Source organism: Balaenoptera physalus (assembly GCF_965194825.1).
Source record: "Balaenoptera physalus genome assembly, chromosome: 13".
Taxonomy (NCBI): Eukaryota; Metazoa; Chordata; class Mammalia; order Artiodactyla; family Balaenopteridae; genus Balaenoptera; species Balaenoptera physalus.
Genome location: NC_138892.1, coordinates 107,911,918 through 107,934,496, shown reverse-complemented (window position 1 = coordinate 107,934,496; position 22,579 = coordinate 107,911,918). Strand labels below are relative to the sequence as shown.

Below are 22,579 nucleotides of genomic sequence, written 5' to 3'. Positions count from 1 at the left end.
TCATTCTTTTTTAATGGTTGCAAGAAAAAAGAAATCAAAAGGATATTATTTTATAACACAAGAAAATGATATAAAATTCAAATTCCAGATTATGAACATCTAATAAAACACAGCCACAATCAGTCACGAAGCACTACTCTGGCCACTTTTGCACTGGATGGCAGAGGGGAGTAGGTTAGACCATGTCACCCACACAAAGCCTAAAATGGTTATTCTCTGGCCCTTCGTAGAAGAAGGTTGCTGACCCCAGTTCTGAGACGTGCAAACCGCAACATTTAAGACATGGGAAGCAGCCTGGGTCAATATCCACTTCCTACTCCACACACATAGATGTTTCTGGTATTCACTAAAAGCTCAAGACTGTTCTAAGGCTGTCATAAGTGAATTCATTTAATCTCACAATAAATTTAGTAATGGGTATGATTATCATTCCCATTTTACAGATAAGGCAAGTAATGCACAAAGAGATTAAGGAACTTTCTTAGCTCCACATAACAGGTAAGCCTTAGAACCAAGAACAGCAAGCATTCATCTGTCCAAAATCCTCTTTCTTTAGGGTGGGATGAAAATAAAACTTCAGAGAATACCGAGCACAAATTCACTCTAAATGTACGTGGATACCACTGGAGGGACAGAATAACGATCACTTTAGGCAATTCCTTTCAATGGAAAAAGTAAAATTCATTGTGATGTTTTCTTGTCTGAGTGATCACTGCGTAGGTCTATTCAGTTTGTACAAATTCACTGAGCTGTATGATTAGGCAATGTGCCCTTTTCTGTGTGTATTATATCGACAAAAACAAGTTTTTAAAGGGCTGAAGCCTGAGCCTCACTTCAGACCAGTTAGTTCAACTTGGATCAACCAGACCCCAAACTTACTTGTCCATTCAGAAATTTTTTTATTTCATGTATACTTAGCTGTTTTTAACACAAATAAAATTACAGATTATGTTTTCGGCAATGCTCTGACACCACATAGGTTATGATATGAAAAAGGGTGGAACCATCACTTGCCTCCCTGGCCCAGCACAGAACAGCAGGACCAACACTGCCACCCGCTGTCCCCAGGAAAGGGGGACGAGCACGGAGGGCACCAGGATCCCCCCTCCACAGGGGGTTGAGGGGCCCCCCACTAATTCTGCTTCTGTCCATCCGAGACTCACAGTTTCCTTCAACAGCAAAAAAGTCACAGAAGCAGCTGCCTGTAAAAGGAAGGGGAAAAAACTCTTCTCTCCTCCCGGTTACAACACCGTCTGAAATTTTATTGACATTCGTTTAACTAGGGTCACTTTTTCTGTTTCTTTAAAATAAATTAACCTCTCGTTTCAAAAGAAATCATTTAGGAGTAACTGACACAGTGTTGTCATAAGGAAGAAACTAGTGTTAAGAGGCCTGCCATCAGCACTGGGGAGGGCGGGCAGCTCTGCACTGTACCCAGAAGCAGAAGGGCTGGGGAGGACACAGAAGACAGGGTGACACGGCGTCTGCGGGTGTCTGACGAGCCAGCACAGCTTGATGAGACAGACACATTCTGAAATATTAAATGCTATTTGCACCTCTAGGTACACGCGTGTGAAAAAGCAAACTGTCCAGAACAGCCCACCTGGCACCCCATCTTCAGGAGGGGTGGGGTTTCTGCTCTATACTACTTTAGGCGATGCTTTAAAACTTTTTTTTTTAATTTATTTATTTATTTTCGGTTGCGTCGGGTCTTCATTGCTGCGCGCAGGCTTTCTCTAGTTGCTGCGAGCGGGGGCTACTCTTTGTTGCGGTGCTCCGGCTTCTCATTGCAGTGGCTTCTCTTGTTGCGGAGCACGGGCTCTAGGCGCGCGGGCTTCAGTAGTTGTGGCACGTGGGCTCAGTAGTTGTGGCTCGCGGGCTCTAGAGCGCAGGCTCAGTAATTGCGGCACGCGGGCTTAGGTGCTCCGCGGCACGTGGGATCTTGCCCGACCAGCGATTGAACCCGTGTCCCCTGCATTGGCAGGCGGATTCTTAACCACTGCACCACCAGGGAAGCCCAGAATTTATTTTTTTATACTGCTAAAATCATTAATTTTATGTAAAGACGACAGAAAACAAAGAGTCAGAGTTAGAGACTCATACTTCAGATTCTATGAGGGATGAAGATCTGGGCTCCTGATCTCTCAATTGTTTGTAGGGATTATTCATCTTCTAACTGGCTACCTAAGTCTCTGGATGTTTCCATCCCTGTAAAACAGGACCCGGTTAGCCGTTGAGGGGATCTCCCTCTACCTCTTCTTCATAGCCTCACAAGAAGACTGAGGAAATGAAACGTACCAAAGTGAAAGTAGATGAGTGATGGGAGAAGCCTGCATCTAACCTAAGAATATCCTGTAGAACACCCATTATTTTCAAACTAATTGTTTTTTTATAGGGGATATTATCAATGTAAGTACACTTATAGTGGAGGCTAATGGTAAATATGGGAGAAAAGTAAACTAGGAACAAGTTAGTTATAGCCATTTACTGAAACAAAAGGGAAAATCAAAACCTCTTGTTGATAATTCATTTATACAGGACCACATGTGACTATCCAAAAATCAACTGGTTCTTGTCCAAAAGCCTACCAAAACAGAGAACTTATGATATGTTGTTAATAACTAAGTACACGTGATTAGATGCAAGCATAAGCCTCACCATCAACATGCAGTTTTCCTCTGGAGAATACAGTCACTATTAACAAAAAAAAGCATGTGCAACAGGTCCCCCTGGTGTTCACAGCCTTGCATGGTGGGCTCTCCTGAGTGGGGCGCAGCTCATCTGGGGCTCGCTCCTGGTCACAAAACTGGGCAGGCGAGGGCACTCCCGCGAGTGCGCCAGGTCACGAGGGGAGACACAGCCAGGCCGAGAGGACCGCATGGAAACAAAGACCTGGGTCCTACAGCTGCCAGGGCGACTCTGCCAGCAGCCTGAAGGACCCTGTGTCCCTCCCCAGCTAGGTCTCCAGACACCCCGAGCGGGGCCCCCGACAAGCCACATGCAGACCCACAAAACCGACCGACACCAAATGCAGTTTCAGCTCTTCGGCCTGTGAACTGCGCTAAGCAGTCACAGGAAACAAACATACAGCCCTCCCGAGGGCAGCCACGGTCCCAGCAGCACGGCCGGCAGAGCAGATTCCTGACCCACAGAAACTGATGTTTAAAGCTGCTAAGTTTTAGGGTAATTTGTTACACAGCAGTAGATGACAAGTACAGCATGAAACAGGCAGAAGCACAAACACGAAAAGGAAGGGGGTTGATAACCTAGAATATCAAGAGAATCAACCTTAAAAAATCAAGGTCAATAAACTGGGCAGATTTAAGATACAAACACAGGAATATGTTAGGAATATATCATATTCTACACTTGGAAGTACTTGTACGGTGCTTGAGTATCACTCAACTCTTAGCAGCAACACAAGTTAAAGTAACCCAGGAACGGATCTGACCTACATGAACAAAGCTACAACTTTTTACTGAGCAACATCAGGACTTTTTTTTAAAAAAATAAATTTATTTATTTATTTTTGGCTTCGTTGGGCCTTCATTGCAGTGTGTGGGCTTCTCATTGCAGTGGCTTCTTTTGTTGTGGAGCACGGGCTCTAGGTCTGTGGGCTTCAGTAGTTGTGGCACACGGGTTCAGTAGTTGTGGCTCATGGGCTCTAGAGCACGGGCTCAGTAGCTGTGGCGCACGGGCTTAGCTGCTCTGAGGCATGTGGGATCTTCCCGGACTAGGGCTCGAACCCGTGTCCCCTGCATTGGCAGGCGGATTCTTAACCACTGGGCCACCAGGGGAGTCCCACAACATAAGGACTTTAATCAAAATACGGAGATTCCTTATGGAATATGACAAGATTATATCATTTTCTGGAAGAACTAACAAGCAGGATTAGTTAAGAGCAATGGTATCAGAGCCAAAAGAGACTGGCAGGTACAGCCAGGAACAGCCGAGTGGATTCTCACGTGTCAAAAACCTGGTAAAATGTCAAACAGACACCACATGCCAACAGGGAAGGGAAGCTCTACTCCATAGATGGTATGAGCCGACTCTAGCTATTCAGACCTTCAACCGCAGCCTGGTCCCCGTCCCCACCGTCACAGAGAAGGCAGGCGTGCGACAGGCAGTATCCAGAGCTGCTGAGGGCGGGGGACACCTGCCCCGCAAATTTTAAATGGGCGTTTCTTGTGCTTGATCATCAACCAACACACCCATGGAAGACACGGCCTAAGTATGTAACAGGAAATTCAAGTCCACAAACCACGACTGCGCGCAGTAAGGTTGGAGAGACAGCCTGTCCAGGCAGGAGGCACCAGGTCATCACCTTCACCCACGAACAGGCCTTCATGATGGGCTCGCCTCTGCCCTCAGGCCTGATCTACTCACTCGCCCCTTGCTGGTCCCCCGCCCTCCCTGCCCTCAGAATCACATCCCCGAACTCGTCGCCCAGCCTACAAGGCCGACTAGGCTCCTACTCCTGTTGTGCTGTGGCCACAGGATTCCTCGAATGTCAGTGCATGCCGGAGATGAGCAGGGAAAGAAGGTGAGCAGGTGGGCCAAGCAAGCCCAACAGATGCAGAGTGACAACCAGCCTCTGTGTCGAGAGCCACCAGGCAGGCTGGGGCCCTGTTTTCCCTCCAGCTGATTAGTGTCTTAGATGCTTTCTAAAAGCTACAAACTGGGTTTAAACATGAAGTCTCATTTTAGATGTCGGCGACGAACCAAAATTTAACACTCAGGGGCTAATAAGACTTTGGACTTTGCAGCTCAAATAAATCACATCTCTGAACCACATGGGACCTTCTGCTCTGCAACCCCTAGCCTCTGCTCCAGGGCGTCAAACCCCAGACACCCACCTTCCTACCTGCAACTTCGGGGGGGGGGGTCCGTCCTTCCTTCACTCACCCTCTTACTGGGCTCTGTAATATAAGGGCACTGGCTCAGGAAGCACCCCATGACGGCTCGGTCCATGGCCCCTTCTCACACAGGCCACGTGCTCTATGGATGTCACAGCGCTTGCCATGGCAACTGCACACACTCTGAAGTGGGGCCCAGGACCGAGGGTCCCGAGGGCATCTGCCCTCCAGCACCCTGGCCAGAGCGAGGTGAGGCAAACAGACCCCCCCGGACACTGATGGTCATGGGTGAAATGGAGCAACCTCTGGGGTGAGTGGCCTGGAAATTTATTTTTTGAATCTTAAGTGGGCATTTCTTTTGACGGAGTGACTACACTTGCAGAAATTTAAGAGTATGATTCACTAAGGTGTGCAAACTTTTATGTCCAAGGCTGTGTAATATAGCATGTTTATAACAGTTAAAAGCTGGGCACAAATGTTCACCTACTAAATCGGAGTATTTGACAATCTCATTTAAAGAAAAGGTGGTTATAAGAAAAATTGTCATTGTGATGAAAAAAATGAAAGATATGAAAAAGTGAAATTACATACACAGTATGACCACAACTGCTTAAAAACCACACACACTCCCAAGTTACATCTCAAAAAGAAAATGGGAGAAAATACACTAAACCTTTTGTCATGGTGTTTAAGTGGTAAGATGGTAGATTTCTTCCTACTCTTTGTTTAGCACGACAGCCTGGACGCCCTCGGGACAGTCAGTACACTCGCGGAGAATGCAGGAGATGACGACTACAGCATGAAACAGGCAGAAGTACAAACACGGAAAGGAAGGGGGATGATCACTCTACACACACACACACACACACACGCACACACACACACGAACGCCGAGCTCCGCGCTGGATGCAGTAGCAGTTCGTCAACCCCTCACTCACCTTGTTACCACACGTCTACCCCCAGCCCTAACAGGAACCTAGGAGTGGATCTACTAGAACAGAAATATTTCAGACACCGTCTTTTTTTTTAACTGTCTGAAAACTGTAAACCGTAACACCCCAGACTCCTGCCTGCACGGGGAAGCCCGTCCTGTCTCAGCTTCCCAGGAGTTGGCCGCACAGTCCAGCTCTGTGTGGAAACATAGTAGCAAGAGAACATCTATCAACTCTATCAAAACAAGGGATGAGGCCTTATCAGGAAGATTCTTTATTTGTTGACAGAGATGAAATCTTGCTCCAAATTTCTACACATCTCAATGTACCAGACAGCTGTGTACTTGGCAACTATGGTGTGAGGGGGCTCAGAAGCTCCATGTTAGAAATGATGCCACTGTTTACGTGAATGGAAGATACATACCCCAGGGGCAGAAATACAGTAAAAATCTAGTTTTAATTTGTTAGGCATCATTTTACCAATACTGAAAACAAAGATCAGAAAGAAAGCCCTACACTGAGAGAACACATTCCACACTTGAATATGGTAGCTGGCGGACCCAAGAGTAAGGGATATAGATTTCTGAGAGTGAAATAAAGTCAAGAATTACAATAAAATGTAAACTCAGCTGCAGAAGGAGCCAAACACGGGACCTGGGAACCGTGTGCAAATACACTGTTATGTCTTGGCCGGTGATCTGCTCTGGTTTATTCCAGGAGACACGAAACATCACTAGGACTGGTTAATTCCTTCCCTCCGCCAGAAACAGTAAGATTGGGGTTACTCACGTGATATCCCTTCGCTGATAGCAGCCCTGAAGTAGGCAGGCGATCAGATCGCTGATAAACTCCACGTCATCTCTGTGTAGAGCTGCTTCTAACTCCTGAGGAGGAAGAGAAGGGAGAGGGATTGAGAACTCGGACACAGATGCATATTTCCTAACAGCCAGCAACTCGTCCCTTCCAGGTCGCCACCACACCACCGCTGCCGTCACCGTCACGGGCCAACTGCCCTCCTTTTTGGTTTTCCGAGAGTTTACTCCCCCACTGCTCCTTACCAAGCTCCATCCCTTTCACCTGCACACACAGACACCTCTTTTTACAAGTCAATGCCAGCACAGTCATAAAAGAGCTTAACTTATATAAATATATTGTTTTGCTTTCTATTATTTCGCAAGAGTGTAAAGGAGCAAATATGTAATTACTCAGAAAGTATTCATTTATTTAAGAGTTTCAACAGGTAAACCAACTGCAGCAGCTTTCCAGAACCATGCTACCTTGAGAAGCAGCACTAGTAGGAAATAAGCAATCTGTGGTCCCCAAAGGCCTGGGGGAAGGAGGTTGCCAGCGCCAAGGCCAAGCTTACATCACCTGAAGAGAAGTTAGGCAATGCCGTGCTAAAGGGCTAATCTCAGGGGAGGTGCACGTGCTGTCCTTGGGGTTTAGGCAGAGATGCCAAAGATTTAGCTTGACTTCGCACATACTCTAAACAAAGGTTCGTTGAGGAGCTACAGGGACAAAAGGTGACAGCGTGGAATTTTGGGAGATTCTATTCCCTTCTCAAGCTCCCACAGTGAACCAGTGTTCCCTGAGATGATGGAACACGCCCCAGTCACCAGCTCCGGGGATGCAGAGAGGGCCCACGTCTGGTCCACCAGGATGCCGTCCACCCACCGTGCAAGCGATTTCCCAAGGGTCCACTACGCTTGTGGTGTGGCCGGCTCATAACCAAAATTGCAAGGGTCTTATGAGTGGTTTGGAAAGCATGAGGTGTGCCAAAGACGCAGTTTCTGCCCACACCAAGTACCGGTCAGTGTACACAAGAGGGGGTCCACTTCTGCTGTAAAAATGGTAAAGGTCTTGGGCTTCCCTGGTGGCGCAGTGGTTGAGAATCTGCCTGCCAATGCACGGGACGCGGGTTCGGGCCCTGGTCTGGGAGGATCCCACATGCCACGGAGCGACTAGGCCCGCGCGCCACAGCTACTGAGCCTGCGCGTCTGGAGCCTGTGCTCCGCAACAAGGGAGGCCACGACAGTGAGAGGCCCGCGCACCGCGATGAAGAGTGGCCCCCGCTCGCCACAACTAGAGAAAGCCCTCGCACAGAAACGAAGACCCAACACAGCAATAAATAAATAAATAAATAGATAGATAGATAGATAGATAGATAAATAAATAAATAATTTTTTAAAAATGGTAAAGGTCTTTTTAAAGCGATTTTAATCGTTCCGTTTGTTATTCTATGTTTAAAAGTTTCTAAGTTTGTAAACACCCACTCTGAAAACTTCACATGACAAAAAATTGCTAAGCACACCGACTGATAAAAGCAAACAAAATACAAACTACCCTGAGAAGGAAGGGGCATAGACGCCTTGAAAGCCCAGGTGAGCGAAACTCAGAATTCAAAGACAAGGCCCAAGCGTGAAAACCTCGTGCCTGCCCTACGTACAAATTTGGTAACGATGGGCATGCTTATTACAATGGCTCTTATCCTTCTATTAGCTTACTAATTCCTTTGGGCAGAGCTCTTTTCTACATTCTACCGACCAAACATAACAAGGATTTGAACTATATTTGGTCAGAATTCATTTATTCAACAAACATTTCCGGGGCACCCAGCACTTCCTGAGCCATGGGGAGCTGGGGTCAGCGGGGGGAGGAGACGGGACACAGCACCTCTGGGCACAGAACCGGTGCTGTGGGAGGGAAGGGCGCTGCTCCTGGGGCCCAACACCCGAGGTGGGGCCCTCCGTGGAGAGGGTGGGACCCGCCCAGCTGCTGCAGCAGAGGGTGGAGATGAGGCCACTGCAGCTCGAGCAACAGCCAAGCGGAGACTCTGAGGGACTTAGCTGAACGAGACAGACAGCAAGAGGGGAGACACGCACATCCAGAGCCCAACAGGAACAGAGCAAGGGAAGATTTGGGCTCCTACTGAAGCCCAGTCACACTGGGCAAGACCCCAAAGGAAACCGCAGTGAGAGAAGAGGCTGGACCCTTGAAGCACAAAGTCCCAGGCCACCTCGTTCAATAGATTAGCCAGAATTAGTGACACCAGAACCGGAAGGAAAACATCCACAAACCAATGATGGGAATGTGTCATGAACCAAGAATTATGATTAATACAATCTGTGAATCTGAGGTTTAAAAAAGGAAAGAAAAAGCTGTTGCACTGTATTTTCTGCTGGCCTCAGAACCCAGGCTTCATCGGTGATTCAACCATTGTTTTCTTAGCATTATCAGCAGAAAGTGAAGACTAACACCCCTACCTACATTTGAAAAAATTATTAAATGATCTGTTCTATCCAACTCTGGCGGAGAGTCTAAATGGCACTGGTGAAAACCTGTCCCCAGTGAACCTGGCCTTGCCTTTCTGGCACAACCATAATCTAGGTAGCCACTGGGAAGGCGGTTACATACGAGGCTGTGCACCAGGGATGCTCAATCAGCTCTTCCAAGGGGAACCGGACAGGCTTGAAATGTCTCAAATGAGTACTGAGAGGAGCTCTGATATTATGAATGCAATCCCACCCCCTGCCTCCCATTTCACCCATGGGAAACGGTGACTCACAAACAGTAACTCACAAAACATACAATTGCTTTTCACACGAATCTCTATGATATTATGCTTCATAAATCAGAAGCTACCTAGAAAACAAACCACAATAGACGCAGGCCCCTGGTAACCTGTGAGGTGCACTCTTGCCTCTGGCTCAGCAGGGCTTCACCCACACAACTGGTGGACAGGCCGAGGAAGAAGGCCCTGCCTCTGGACAGCCAGCTGTCCTTCCCCGCAGCTGCCGCATGGTGACCAGGGCACCGGGCGCAGCCTCGGCACTCACAGCCCTGGGCCTGATGTTACAGAGAGGCAGCAGAGGAGAAACAGGAGAGCAATTTCAATCCTGCTGAACAAAAAAAAGTGCCGGCTTATCGGTTAAAATGTTTTCACTTCAATGGATAAGAGTTTCAGATTTGCAAGGTGAAAACGTTTTGGAGCCGATTCAGAACAATGTGAATATACTTAACACTCCTGAATGGTGCACTTAAAACGATGGTAAATTCTGTGTCTTTTACCACAATTTATTATAGGAAAAAAAAACTTTATCACATTAAAAGTTTCCCTGTGCAGGGGTTGTTGTGATGATTTAAATGAGGCAAAGCCAGACCAGCCTGGCACACAGCAAACACTCTATAGCATGTGAGCACAGCAATTATCTCATCTTCCTTAAGTGGTGGTGTGTAGAAAAAAGCAGACTGAAGAGATAGAAAGCGGTCTTTTCAAAATTCAGGTTTCTGAACAACAGAAATTCAAACTCTTAATACATGGCCTGTGTGCATGTGCCAATAAAACTATCTCCAAATCCAGTTACTCAAAGCTTTACCACATACGCCTTCAGCCGGGAGCCTGAGGCTTAGGCTAAGGCAACAAGAAATAAACACCCTTCAAGCGCCCCACCCCCACTTTCCTCCTCCCCTTTTGTCTTTCCTTTTCACTGTGGGCACTGAGCTGTGAGCACAGAAATCTGAACTTTGCCAAGATGCTCTGGGGCGAGGGCGGGGGGTGGGGTGGGGTGGGGTGGTGGTGATCAGCAAATCAGCCGAGAAGGGACATGAGAAGGGCTCCTGGGCTCCGGCTCTTCAGAGGGGCCGGAGGGAGAACAGGGCTCGCCCTCTGTGCAGCTGGCGGCGCAGCTCATTAGGGACGGGCCTGTTCAGCACCGGCACACGGCCCTGCCCTCGGGACCTGGCGGTGGCTGCTGGAAAAAGAACCCCAGGGTGAGCCAGGGAGGGAAGGGGGGGCCCTTAGCCTATGTCCTGGAAACTCTTCGCCACAAACAGGGAGAACGTCCAGAAGAGACAGCCAAGTGCAGCACAGGGAACACAACTAACTCCTTCCACGCACGGCCACCACTTACACCTGTTCTCAAATGTCACTGCAGGGACTTCCTACTGTTTGATCTGCTCCTGAGCCCCGTACACGACTTCTTTAATCTTTTGCAAAAGAAGGTGGTAAAGAGAGAACAACTTTCTTTCCTTCAACTTCCAAGGAAGGATGAAGATCACAGAGCTGCACCCTCCAGGCACAAAGATCCCGCTGAGTGTACCTAAGGAGGGGAAAAGGCCTAAGGAAAACAACCATATGTGCTGTATTTGATTTCAGAAGGTTACAAATCTTTCTCACCTGCACAGGAACCAACCGCAATGCAGTGGGGGTCACAGTCAAAGACGGGGGCTTCTGTGTGGGCCCCAGAACTGCGCTCACACAAAGGAGATGCACAGCAGGCCCTCCGAGGACCATCCCAGCTGCTCTCCATGAGACACCGCCTGGAGAGCGGGCTCAGCCTCCAGAAGACCTCCCTGACTCTGGCAGCTGATGCTTTCTAACTTGATATAAATTAATTTAATCCCCAAGGCTGCCCGGGCCAATTCTAACCGTGAGGTATACATCAGCCCAAGCGGGTTACCGCTGAGGATCCCCGAAGTGCTACCCCAACGCCCTGCCCGTGGCCGGCAGCCCTGCACCGCGGCTTCGCGGCAGACACACCTTCCTCTCGGCAGCCCACGACATGGCTGTCCCTGGCTGTGATGCTGGGGAACAACAGAAAAGAAACCACATAGCTCCCCTCGGATAGGACTGCTACCCTAGAATGTTAGATTATTAGATTAACTGGAAAATACTAATCAAAGCAATAAATGTGTAAACCTTTTCTAAAAAGGTATAAATTACAAAAACTGGCTCCAGAAATTTTAGAAAAGGCTCAGAACTTTCATGGATCTTCTCCCACAAGAAAGCCCCCATGATACACAAATAATTCCTGAGCACTGAAGAGATGGAAGCTTCTCAACACGTCCACAAAGCTAGTGCTGGATGAGCAGGGCCCTGCGGCCCCTACAAGCCTCACACCCAGGTCGGCGTCTGGACTTCATCACAGAGACTGTGCCCCTCGGGCCCCACGGCGCAAGGACGCAGCGCAGCTTCCTAGAGAGTCGGGTTTACTGTGATTGTTTTGTTTGTTTTCATCGTTGTTGCTTGTTGTTGTTTCGAAAGATTTTTTTTAACTGAAACAGGATACTTCATCAGACAATTTATGCCGAAGCAACTTCAGAGGGTAGAGCTCTAGACGCCTGAGGTTAAGCAACCCTACTCCCTGCTCACCACTGGACTGGCTGGAAATTATTTTAGGTGGAGCCAGTGAAATGTGGGGAGAGAAGCAACAATCAAGGCTGGAGGGTTAATTTGGGCACGGTTTGCAGGACACAAGAGAGACCCAGGGTGAGAAGGTCCCAAGCCCAGCCCAGGGAAGACGCCAAGGGGCCAAAACCAGGAGGACATCAGTGAAATGGAAAGGATGGGGTGAAACAGCAGCATTTCAGGAGCAGAGTCAATGAGATTTTGCAACTAACTGTAGGTAGAGGGCAAAGAATAGGAAATTTTAGGTAACGAGTTTTAATGCTGCGTCTCCCGACCCCAACAAAAGATTATGGGATCTCTAAGTGATAAAAAAGCTGAATGGAGGCCGGGTGGGAAGGACAGAGACAACAAAGTTTAAACTGGGAAACATCCTGGTTGTTGGTATGTGACCACGGCCTGGTCTCCTGAGAGCAGCACAGAAAACTGCACGCGTGACTTGGGTGTGTGGGGCCCTCCTGACCGGTCCAATCAGCTCACCCTCCGTGGTCACGTGACAGTGGGTGTCACAAGTGAATGGTGCCCCTGCATCTGAAGACACACTCCACGCCAGGCTCTGTGTCTAGTGCTGAGGGTGCCAAGAGGTCTAGAGACGCCCCCTCCGGGAGCCTCACATCTGGGAGGGGCAGGCAAAAGGAGCAGCAGTCCCCATTCCCAGCTGCGGCTGCAGGACAGCAGTGACTCCAAGAATGAGCACCTAACGAGCACCTGCGCCGAAAGCCCTCGGGCCTCCGCAGAGGAAGGGCCGAAAGGAGCAGAGAGAAAACCAGAGACAGGAGCCCCTGGGAGCAACCAGGCTAAAGGATGAATGTGTGACTGAAGGTTTGCAGAAACGCCTGCCATCGAACAACGGGGAGAAATCTGGGAAGACAGGACAAACTAGGAATGACCAGGATGTGGTTATAACTGAGAAAATAGTTCCCAATTCTCACTGGGAAAAGATAAAGAATGTTCTAACCCATCTGCATGCTTCTAAAGATGTCCCCAGGTAAAGAACTGGGCTGTGTTGACCCAGCCCCGTCCCTGGTGGGGCAGGACCTTTCATCAGGCTGGGGAAAAACCACCCCCTCTTCTGATTCTCAGCTCCCTGACCAGTAACATGGGCCTGGGTGTCAGGAAGGTGGTGTGTTTTGAATGGCAGGTACCAATCCAATTTTAAATAAACAAACAACAAGGTCCTACTGTATAGCACAGGGAGCTAAATTCAATATCCTATGATAAACCATAATGGAAAAGAATATGAAAAAGAATGTGTATATATATGTATAAGTGAGTCACTTTGCTGTACAGCAGTAATTAACACAACACTGAGCCTGCGCTCTAGAGCCCGCGAGCCACAACTACTGAGTCCGCGTGCCACAACTGCTGAAGCCTGTGCGCCTAGAGCCTGTGCTCCTCAACAAGAGAAGTCACCACAGTGAGAAGCCCGCGCACTGCAACAAAGAGTAGTCCCCACTCGCCACGACTACAGAAAAGCCAACGCATAGCAACGAAGACCCAACACAGCCAAAAATAAATAAATAAATATATTTATTTTTTTATTTATTTTTAAAAAAGAATTAGGTAGGAGACTTTGGGTTTGATTAAAGATTTTAATGCAAACAACTTGGAGGATGGAGACGTAATACAGGTATACAAGGTAAAAGAAGACTACGGGCAAGAAAAGGACAAAACCAAGACACACTAATCCATGTGCTTGGTGACTACTGCTGCTCTCTGGTGACACGTGTGTGTGCGAGCGCCTGGGAGCACCAGGGCAGGCCAGGACACCAAACACAATAGAAAACAAACAGACAAATGTTGGACAGCACTGGTTCATACATCCAATGAGACTTCTATTCCTCAAATGCGTAATGAGCATTAGACAAACGTTGACAGCTGACAAAATTAACTGACATGGGGCCGTGATGAAGAGGCACCCAGAGCAGGCTCTCCTCTTCAGGAACACAGAGCACACCTGCTGGCCAGGTCGCTTCTCCCACAGCGTACCAATCGGGTGTAAAAAGAAAGGAGGTGGACACCATTAAAACTCTCTTACTAGTCAAATTTCATCAGCTGTCCTTAAGCAACAAGATTAATTACTGACAGAGGAGGAACCAAGATGGCAGAGTAGAAGGACGTGCTCTCACTCCCTCTTGCGAGAACACCAGAATCACAACTAGCTGCTGGACAATCATCGACAGGAAGACACTGGAACTCACCAAAAAAGATACCCCACATCCAAAGACAAAGGAGAAGCTGCAATGAGACGGTAGAAAGGGCGCAATCACAGTAAAATCAAATCCCATTAACTGCTGGGTGGGTGACTCACAGACTGTAGAACACTTATACCACATAAGTCCACCCACTGGAGTGAAGGTTCTGAGCCCCACGTCAGGCTTCCCAACCTGGGGGTCTGGCAACGGGAGGAGGAATTCCTAGAGAATCAGACTTTGAAGCCTAGTGGGAATTGATTGCAGGACTTCGACAGGACTGGGGGAAACAGAGACTCCACTCTTGGAGGGCACAAAGTAGGGTGCGCATCGGGACCCAGGGGAAGGAGCAGTGACCCCAGGAGAGACTGAACCAGACCTACCTGCTACTGTTGGAGGGTCTCCTGTAGAGGCAGGGGGTGGCTGTGGCTCACCGTGGGGACAAGGACACTGGCAGCAGAAGTTCTGGGAAGTACTCCTTGGCGTGAGCCCTCCCAGAGTCTGTCATGAGCCACTCCAAAGAGCCCAGGTAGGCTCCAGTGTTCGGTTGCCTCAGGCCAAACAACCAACAGGGAGGGAACCGAGCCTCACCCATCAACAGTCAAGTGGATTAAAGTTTTACTGAGCTCTGCCCACCAGAGCAACAGTCAGCTCTACCCATCACCAGTCCCTCCCATCAAGCCTCTTAGACAGCCTCATCCAGCAGAGGGCAGACAGCAGAAGCAAGAAGAACTACAATCCTGCAGCCTGTGGAACAAAAACCACATTCACAGAAAGATAGACAAGATGAAAAGGCAGAGGGCTATATACCAGATGAAGGAACAAGATAAAACCCCAGAAAAACAACTAAATGAAGTGGAGATAGGCAACCTTCCAGAAAAAGAATTCAGAATAATGATAGTGAAGATGATCCAGGACCTCAGAAAAAGATTGGAGGCAAAGATCGAGAAGATGCAAGAAATGTTTCACAAAGACCTAGAAGAATTAAAGAACAAACAAACAGAGATGAACAATACAATAACTGAAATGAAAACTACACCAGAAGGAATCAATAGTAGAATAACTGAGGCAGAAGAACGGATAAGTGACCTGGAAGACAGAATGATGGAATTCACTGCTGTGGAACAGACTAAAGAAAAAAGAATGAAAAGAAATGAAGACAGCCTAAGAGACCTCTGGGACAACATTAAACGCAACAACATCCGCATTACAGGGGTCCCAGAAGGAGAAGAGAGAGAGAAAGGACCCGAGAAAATATTTCAAGAGATTATAGTTGAAAACATCCCTAACATGGGAAAGGAAATAGCCACCCAAGTCCAGGAAGCGAAGTGAGTCCCATATAGGATAAACCCAAGAAGAAACATGCCGAGACACATAGTAATCAAATTGGCAAAAATTAAAGACAAAGAAAAATTATTGAAAGCAACAAGGGAAAAACGACAAATAACATACAAAGGAACTCCCATAAGGTTAACGGCTGATTTCTCAGCAGAAACTCTACAAGCCAGAAGGGAGCGGCATGATATACTTAAAGTGATGAAAGGGAAGAACCTACAACCAAGATTACTCTACCCGGCAAGGATCTCATTCAGATTCGATGGAGAAATCAAAAGCTTTACAGACAAGCAAAAGCTAAGAGAATTCAGCACCACCAAACCAGCTCTACAACAAATGCTAAAGGAACTTCTCTAAGTGGGAAACACAAGAAAAGAAAAGGACCTACAAAAACAAACCCAAAACAATTAAGAAAATGGTCATAGGAACATACATATCGATAATTACCTTAAATGTGAATGGATTAAATGCTCCAACCAAAAGACACAGGCTTGCTGAATGGATACAAAAACAAGACGCATATATATGCTGTCTACAAGAGACCCACTTCAGACCTAGGGACACATACAGATTGAAAGTGAGGGGATGGAAAAAGATATTCCATGCAAATGGAAATCAAAAGAAAGCTGGAGTAGCTATACTCATATCAGATAAAATAGACTTTAAAATAAAGAATGTTACAAGAGACAAGGAAGGACACTACATAATGATCAAGGGATCAATCCAAGAAGAAGATATAACAATTATAAATACATATGCACCCAACATAGGAGCACCTCATTACATAAGGCAACTGCTAACAGCTATAAAAGAGGAAATCGACAGTAACACAGTAATAGTGGGGGACTTTAACACCTCACTTACACCAATGGACAGATCCAAAATGAAAATAAATAAGGAAACACAAGCTTTAAAAGACACAATAGACCAGGTAGATTTAATTGATATTTATAGGACATTCCATCCAAAAACAGCAGATTACATTTTTTTCTCAAGTGCGCACAGAACATTCTCCAGGATAGATCACATCTTGGGTCACAAATCAAGCCCCAGTAAATTTAAGAAAATTGAAATCATATCAAGCATCTTTTCTGACCACAACGCTATGAGATTAGAAATGAATTACAGGGGAAAAAACGTAAAAAACACAAACACATGGAGGCTAAACAATACGTTACTAAATAACCAAGAGATCGCTGAAGAAATCAAAGAGGAAATCAAAAAACACCTAGAGACTAATGACAATGAAAACACGACGATCCAAAATCTATGGGATGCAGCAAAAGCAGTTCTAAGAGGGAAGTTTATAGCTATACAAGCCTACCTCAAGAAACAAGAAAAATCTCAAGTAAACAATCTAACCTTACACCTAAAGGAACTAGAGAAAGAAGAACAAACAAGACCCAAAGTTAGCAGAAGGAAAGAAATCATAAAGATCAGAGCAGAAATTAATGAAATAGAGACAAAGAAAACAACAGCAAAGATCAATAAAACTAAAAGCTGGTTCTTTGAGAAGATAAACAAAATTGATAAACCATTAGCCAGACTCATCAAGAAAAAGAGGGAGAGGACTCAAATCAATAAAATTAGAATGAAAAAGGAGAAGTTACAACAGACACCGCAGAAATACAAAGCATCCTAACAGACTACTACAAGCAACTCTATGCCAATAAAATGGACAAACTGGAAGAAATGGACAAATTCTTAGAAAGGTATAACCTTCCAAGACTGAATCAGGAAGAAACAGAAAATATGAACAGACCAATCACAAGTAATGAAAATGAAACTGTGATTAAAAATCTTCCAACAAACAAAAGTCCAGGACCAGATGGCTTCACAGGTGAATTCTATCAAACATTTAGAGAACAGCTAACACCCATCCTTCTCAAACTCTTCCAAAAAATTGCAGAGGAAGGAACACTCCCAAACTCATTCTATGAGGCCACCATCACCCTGATACGAAAACCAGACAAACATACTACAAAAAAAGAAAATTACAGACCAATATCACTGATGAATATAGATGCAAAAATCCTCAACAAAATACTAGCAAACAGAATCCAACAACACATTAAAAGGATCATACACCACGATCAAGTGGGATTTATCTCAGGGATGCAAGGATTCTTCAATATACGCAAATCAATCAATGTGATACACCATATTAACAAATTGAAGAATAAAAACCATATGATCATCTCAATAGATGCAGAAAAAGCTTTTGACAAAATTCAACACCCATTTATGATAAAAACTCTCCAGAAAGTGGGCATAGAGGGAACCTACCTCAACATGATAAAGGCCATATATGACAAACCCACAGCAAACATCATTCTCAATGGTGAAAAACTGAAAGCATTTCCTCTAAGATCAGGAACGAGACAAGGATGTCCACTCTCGCCACTATTATTCAACACAGTTTTGGAAGTCCTAGCCACGGCAATCAGAGAAGAAAAAGAAATAAAAGGAATACAAATTGGAAAAGAAGAAGTAAAACTGTCACTGTTTGCAGGTGACATGATACTATACATAGAGAATCCTAAAGATGCCACCAGAAAACTACTAGAGCTAATCAATGAATTTGGTAAAGTTGCAGGATACAAAATTAATGCACAGAAATCTCTTGCATTCCTATACACTAATGATGAAAAATCTGAAAGAGAAATTATGGAAGCACTCCCATTTACCACTGCAACAAAAAGAATAAAATACCTAGGAATAAACCTACCTAGGGAGACAAAAGACCTGTATGCAGAAAACTATAAGACACTGATGAAAGAAATTAAAGATGATACCAACAGATGGAGAGATATACCATGTTCTTGGACTGGAAGAATCAATACTGTGAAAATGACTATACTACCCAAAGCAATCTACAGATTCAATGCAATCCCTATCAAATTACCAATGGCATTTTTTACGGAACTAGAACAAATCATCTTAAAATTTGTATGGAGACACAGAAGACCCCGAATAGCTAAAGCAGTCCTGAGGGAAAAAAACTGAGCTGGAGGAATCAGACTCCCTGACTTAAGACTATACTACAAAGCTACAGTAATCAAGACAATATGGTACTGGCACAAAAACAGAAACATAGATCAATGGAACAGGATAAAAAGCCCAGAGATAAACCCACGCACCTATGGTCAACTAATCTATGACAAAGGAGGCAAATATATACAATGGAGAAAAGACAGTCTCTTCAATAAGTGGTGCTGGGAAAAATGGACAGCTACATGTAAAAGAATGAAATTAGAACACTCCCTAACACCACACACAAAAATAAACTCAAAATGGATTCGAGACCTAAATGTAAGACCGGACACTATAAAACTCTTAGAGGAAAACATAGGAAGAACACTCTTTGACATAAATCACAGCAAGATCTTATTTGATCCACCTCCTAGAGTAATGGAAATAAAAACAAAAATAAACAAATGGGACCTAATGAAACCTCAAAGCTTTTGCACTGCAAAGGAAACCATAAACAAGACGAAAAGACAACCCTCACAATGGGAGAAAATATTTGCAAACGAATCAACGGACAAAGGATTAATCTCCAAAATATATAAACAGCTCATGCAGCTCAATATTAAAGAAACAAACAACCCAATCCAAAAATGGGCAGAAGACTTAAATAGACATTTCTCCAAAGAAGACATACAGACGGCCAAGGAGCACATGAAAAGCTGCTCAACATCACTAATTACTAGAGAAATGCAAATCAAAACTACAATGAGGTATCACCTCACACCAGTTAGAATGGGCATCATCAGAAAATCTACAAACAACAAATGCTGGAGAGGGTGTGGAGAAAAGGGAACCCTCCTGCACTGTTGGTGGGAATGTAAATTGATACAGCCACTATGGAGAACAGTATGGAGGTTCCTTAAAAAAATAAAAATAGAATTACCATATGATCCAGCAATCCCACTACTGGGCATATACCCAGAGAAATCCATAATTCAAAAAGACACATGCACCCCAATGCTCACTGCAGCACTATTTACAATAGCCAGGTCATGGAAGCAACCTAAATGCCCATCGACAGACGAATGGATAAAGAAGTTGTGGTACATATATACAATGGAATATTACTCAGCCATAAAAAGAAATGAAATGGAGGTATTTGTAATGAGGTGGATGGAGTTAGAGTCTGTCATACAGAGTGAAGTAAGTCAGAAAGAGAAAAACAAATACAGTATGCTAACACATATATACGGAATCTAAGGGAAAGAAAAAAAAAAAAAAAAAGGCCATGAAGAACCTAGTGGCAAGACGGGAATAAAGACACAGACCTACTAGAGAATGGACTTGAGGATATGGGGAGGGGGTGGGGTGAGATGTGACAGGGTAAGAGAGTGTCATGGACATATATACACTACCAAATGTAAAATAGATAACTAGTGGGAAGCAGCCGCATAGCACAGGGAGATCAGCTCGGTGCTTTGTGACCACCTAGAGGGATGGGATGGGGAGGGTGGGAGGGAGGGAGATGCAAGAGGGAAGAGAAACGGGAACATATTGTATATGTATAACTGATTCACTTTGTTATAAAGCAGAAGCTAACACACCATTGTAAGGCAATTATACTTCAATAAAGATGTTAAAAAAAAAAAGAAGTTGTGGTACATATATACAATGGAATATTACTCAGCCATAAAAAGGAACAAAATTGAGTCATTTGTTGAGACGTGGATGGATCTAGAGACTGTCATACAGAGTGAAGTAAGTCAGAAAGAGAAAAACAAATATCGTATATTAACACATGTATGGGGAACCTAGAAAAATGGTACAGATGAACTGGTTTGCAGGGCAGAAGTTGAGATACTGATGTAGAGAAGAAACGTATGGACACCAAGTAGGGAAAACCGCGGTGGGGTGGGGATGGTGGTGTGCTGAATTGGGCGATTGGGATTGACATGTATACACTGATGTGTATAAAATTGATGACTAATAAGAACCTGCAGTATAAAAAAACAAACAAAAAACAACTAATACTAAAAAAAAAAAAAAAAAAAAATTAATTACCTGCCTCGAACTGAAATGAATCAGCTCATGTACAGTGAAACTGCACTAAAATGACTGAACCTCAGGGGTGGTTAAAAACAATCTGGCCAATATCAGTGATGCAAATGCACTCTCATTCTGACCAGCATCCGAGTCACATCTAAGGCCTGGGCTGAAAAGAGCATGTAAATTAGTCCATTCTTTCCTCCACCCAGACACCCTTCCTCCTCCAGGCCAATTCCCTTCCTTTCCCATCTCTGCCAGCTTCCCCTCCACCTCCACCCTCCCCTGTCCTCTGCAGGCCACACCCACCATCCTGCTGAGCCCCTCCAGCCATTCATACTCTGTTCCCTTCCTCAGAATCCCAGCAGACAGAGCAAACCCAGCACAAGGAGCCTGAACTCCTGGTCCCACGGCCTGGGACCTGCTTCCCCTCTGGCCGCCCGTCTCCAAATGGCAGCTTTGTCCCACTGCTCCAGCAGAAAGCTTTTCAGTCACCCTTGACCCTTCGCTCATTTCACAACTAACCCAGCAACCTGCCCTGCTGACTCTCCCTTCTAAGTGGATTCAGAAACCGCCCTGTGTCCTCAATGCCTTCTCCTCCAGCCACTGTCTCAGCATCGACTCCCTCAGGGCCTCCCAACTGGACCCCTGTCCGTGCACATCAACGGGCTCAAGTCCTACTGACCCTCAGCCCTCTGACCCCAGCCCGCATGAGCCAGCCTCCTGCCCACTTCTCGGGGACCCGCAGCGCTCCTGTCAGGGCCCCCCTTCCTGCATCTGCATGGCTTCCCCATCATTACCCAATCCACCTACTGTGCTTTATTTTTCTAATTAACTGATCACCTATTTATTATATGTTTGTTTCTTTTCTTTCTTCCACTGTTACTATGCAAATCCCTTGAGAAGCTTCCTGGTTTTTGCTTGTGGCTGTTTCCCTGAAATGCCCAGTGAGTATTTAGTAAATGTTTTTTGAAAGTTAGCCAGCATCCATAAGCCAAGATCCTAAACTTAACACTGTATCACAGTAAGACTGTATCACACATAGTAAGCCCTAAATTCTAGCTATTATAAGGGATAATAATTTAAAATATGAATATTGAGAAGCATATTATGAATATAAAGCATCTGAAACATTTTATGACCACTCGGAAGTTTGGTCTGAAGTCATTTAACAATTACCTACATCTGTGAAAACTTTTCCCTCCAAAAATTTAATCTGGAAGGATTCACTAATACAGCAGTCACAGGGGTTGGTCTGAGGTTAAATTAAGCTCACAGGCTCTACAGGAGCCCTTCTGGGGTCAGCGCAGTGTTGGGTGTCCTGGTGTCCTGGGCGGGGGGCACCCTCCCAGCCCCCACGGCTGCGGCACTTCTCCCCGCACTTCCGAGCCCATCTCCCACTTCCAACACAGACCATCTCCTCCGCTGCCCTGTGAGAGGTGCTCAAACTCAATTATTGTCACATGGCTTGTTCAGAAGCCTCCCAAACTCCCGCAACTCACCAAACTGAGACACACTCCAACCCCTGAGTTTGCCATCCAAAGACCTCAACTGACCCTTTCAATATTCTCTCCATTAAATAGACATCTTGTGGAGAACTAACCAGCTGTATTTTTCAAAAATAACAGGTACTTCCCAATCTTTACTCCTGTTTGTTTCTTCTGTTAGAATAAAGGTCCTGCCTTCACGCCCACCCATCCCATCGCAGGGGCCCAAGGCCTCAGGGGGAAGGTGGATTTCCTGTGGTGCTCAGAGGTGGCCTGCGAGCTCGGCCCGAACGAAGGACTTCTGCTAATCGCTTTCACCTGGACGATGACAGTCACGTGAGCCCTAAGCCCACAGTGCAAGTGTGGAGGGGCTGGAGGACAGGGGCTGTGCTGTGTTTCTTTTTCTGCCTGTGGCGCCATCAACTATGAATGTTTGAAAAGGAAAAGGGGCTTGAAAAGTAACATCTCAACTGACAGATTATTTAAAAGAGAATCAAGGAAATACTTGTTTTGCTGGACAACTTACTGACATTGGTGGGAGTCAAAACTAATGTCAGTAAGCTGTCCAACAAAACGAGTC

The 22,579-nt window shown here is 45.7% G+C and overlaps 1 protein-coding gene across 5 annotated transcripts in view; it reads right to left on the bottom strand.

Moving 5' to 3' along the window:
- Positions 1-22,579, bottom strand: part of CECR2 (CECR2 histone acetyl-lysine reader) — a 154,469-nt gene that overhangs the window by 58,055 nt on the left and 73,835 nt on the right. For 4 of the 5 annotated variants that reach the window (XM_082420839.1, XM_082420840.1, XM_082420841.1 and 1 more), the window contains exon 2: positions 6,578-6,672. In XM_082420839.1, coding sequence (XP_082276965.1) covers positions 6,578-6,672 — 95 coding nt within the window. Of the gene's footprint in view, positions 1-5,529; positions 6,541-6,577; positions 6,673-22,579 lie in introns of those variants that run through there. The other variant, XM_082420843.1, reaches the window with a different exon arrangement.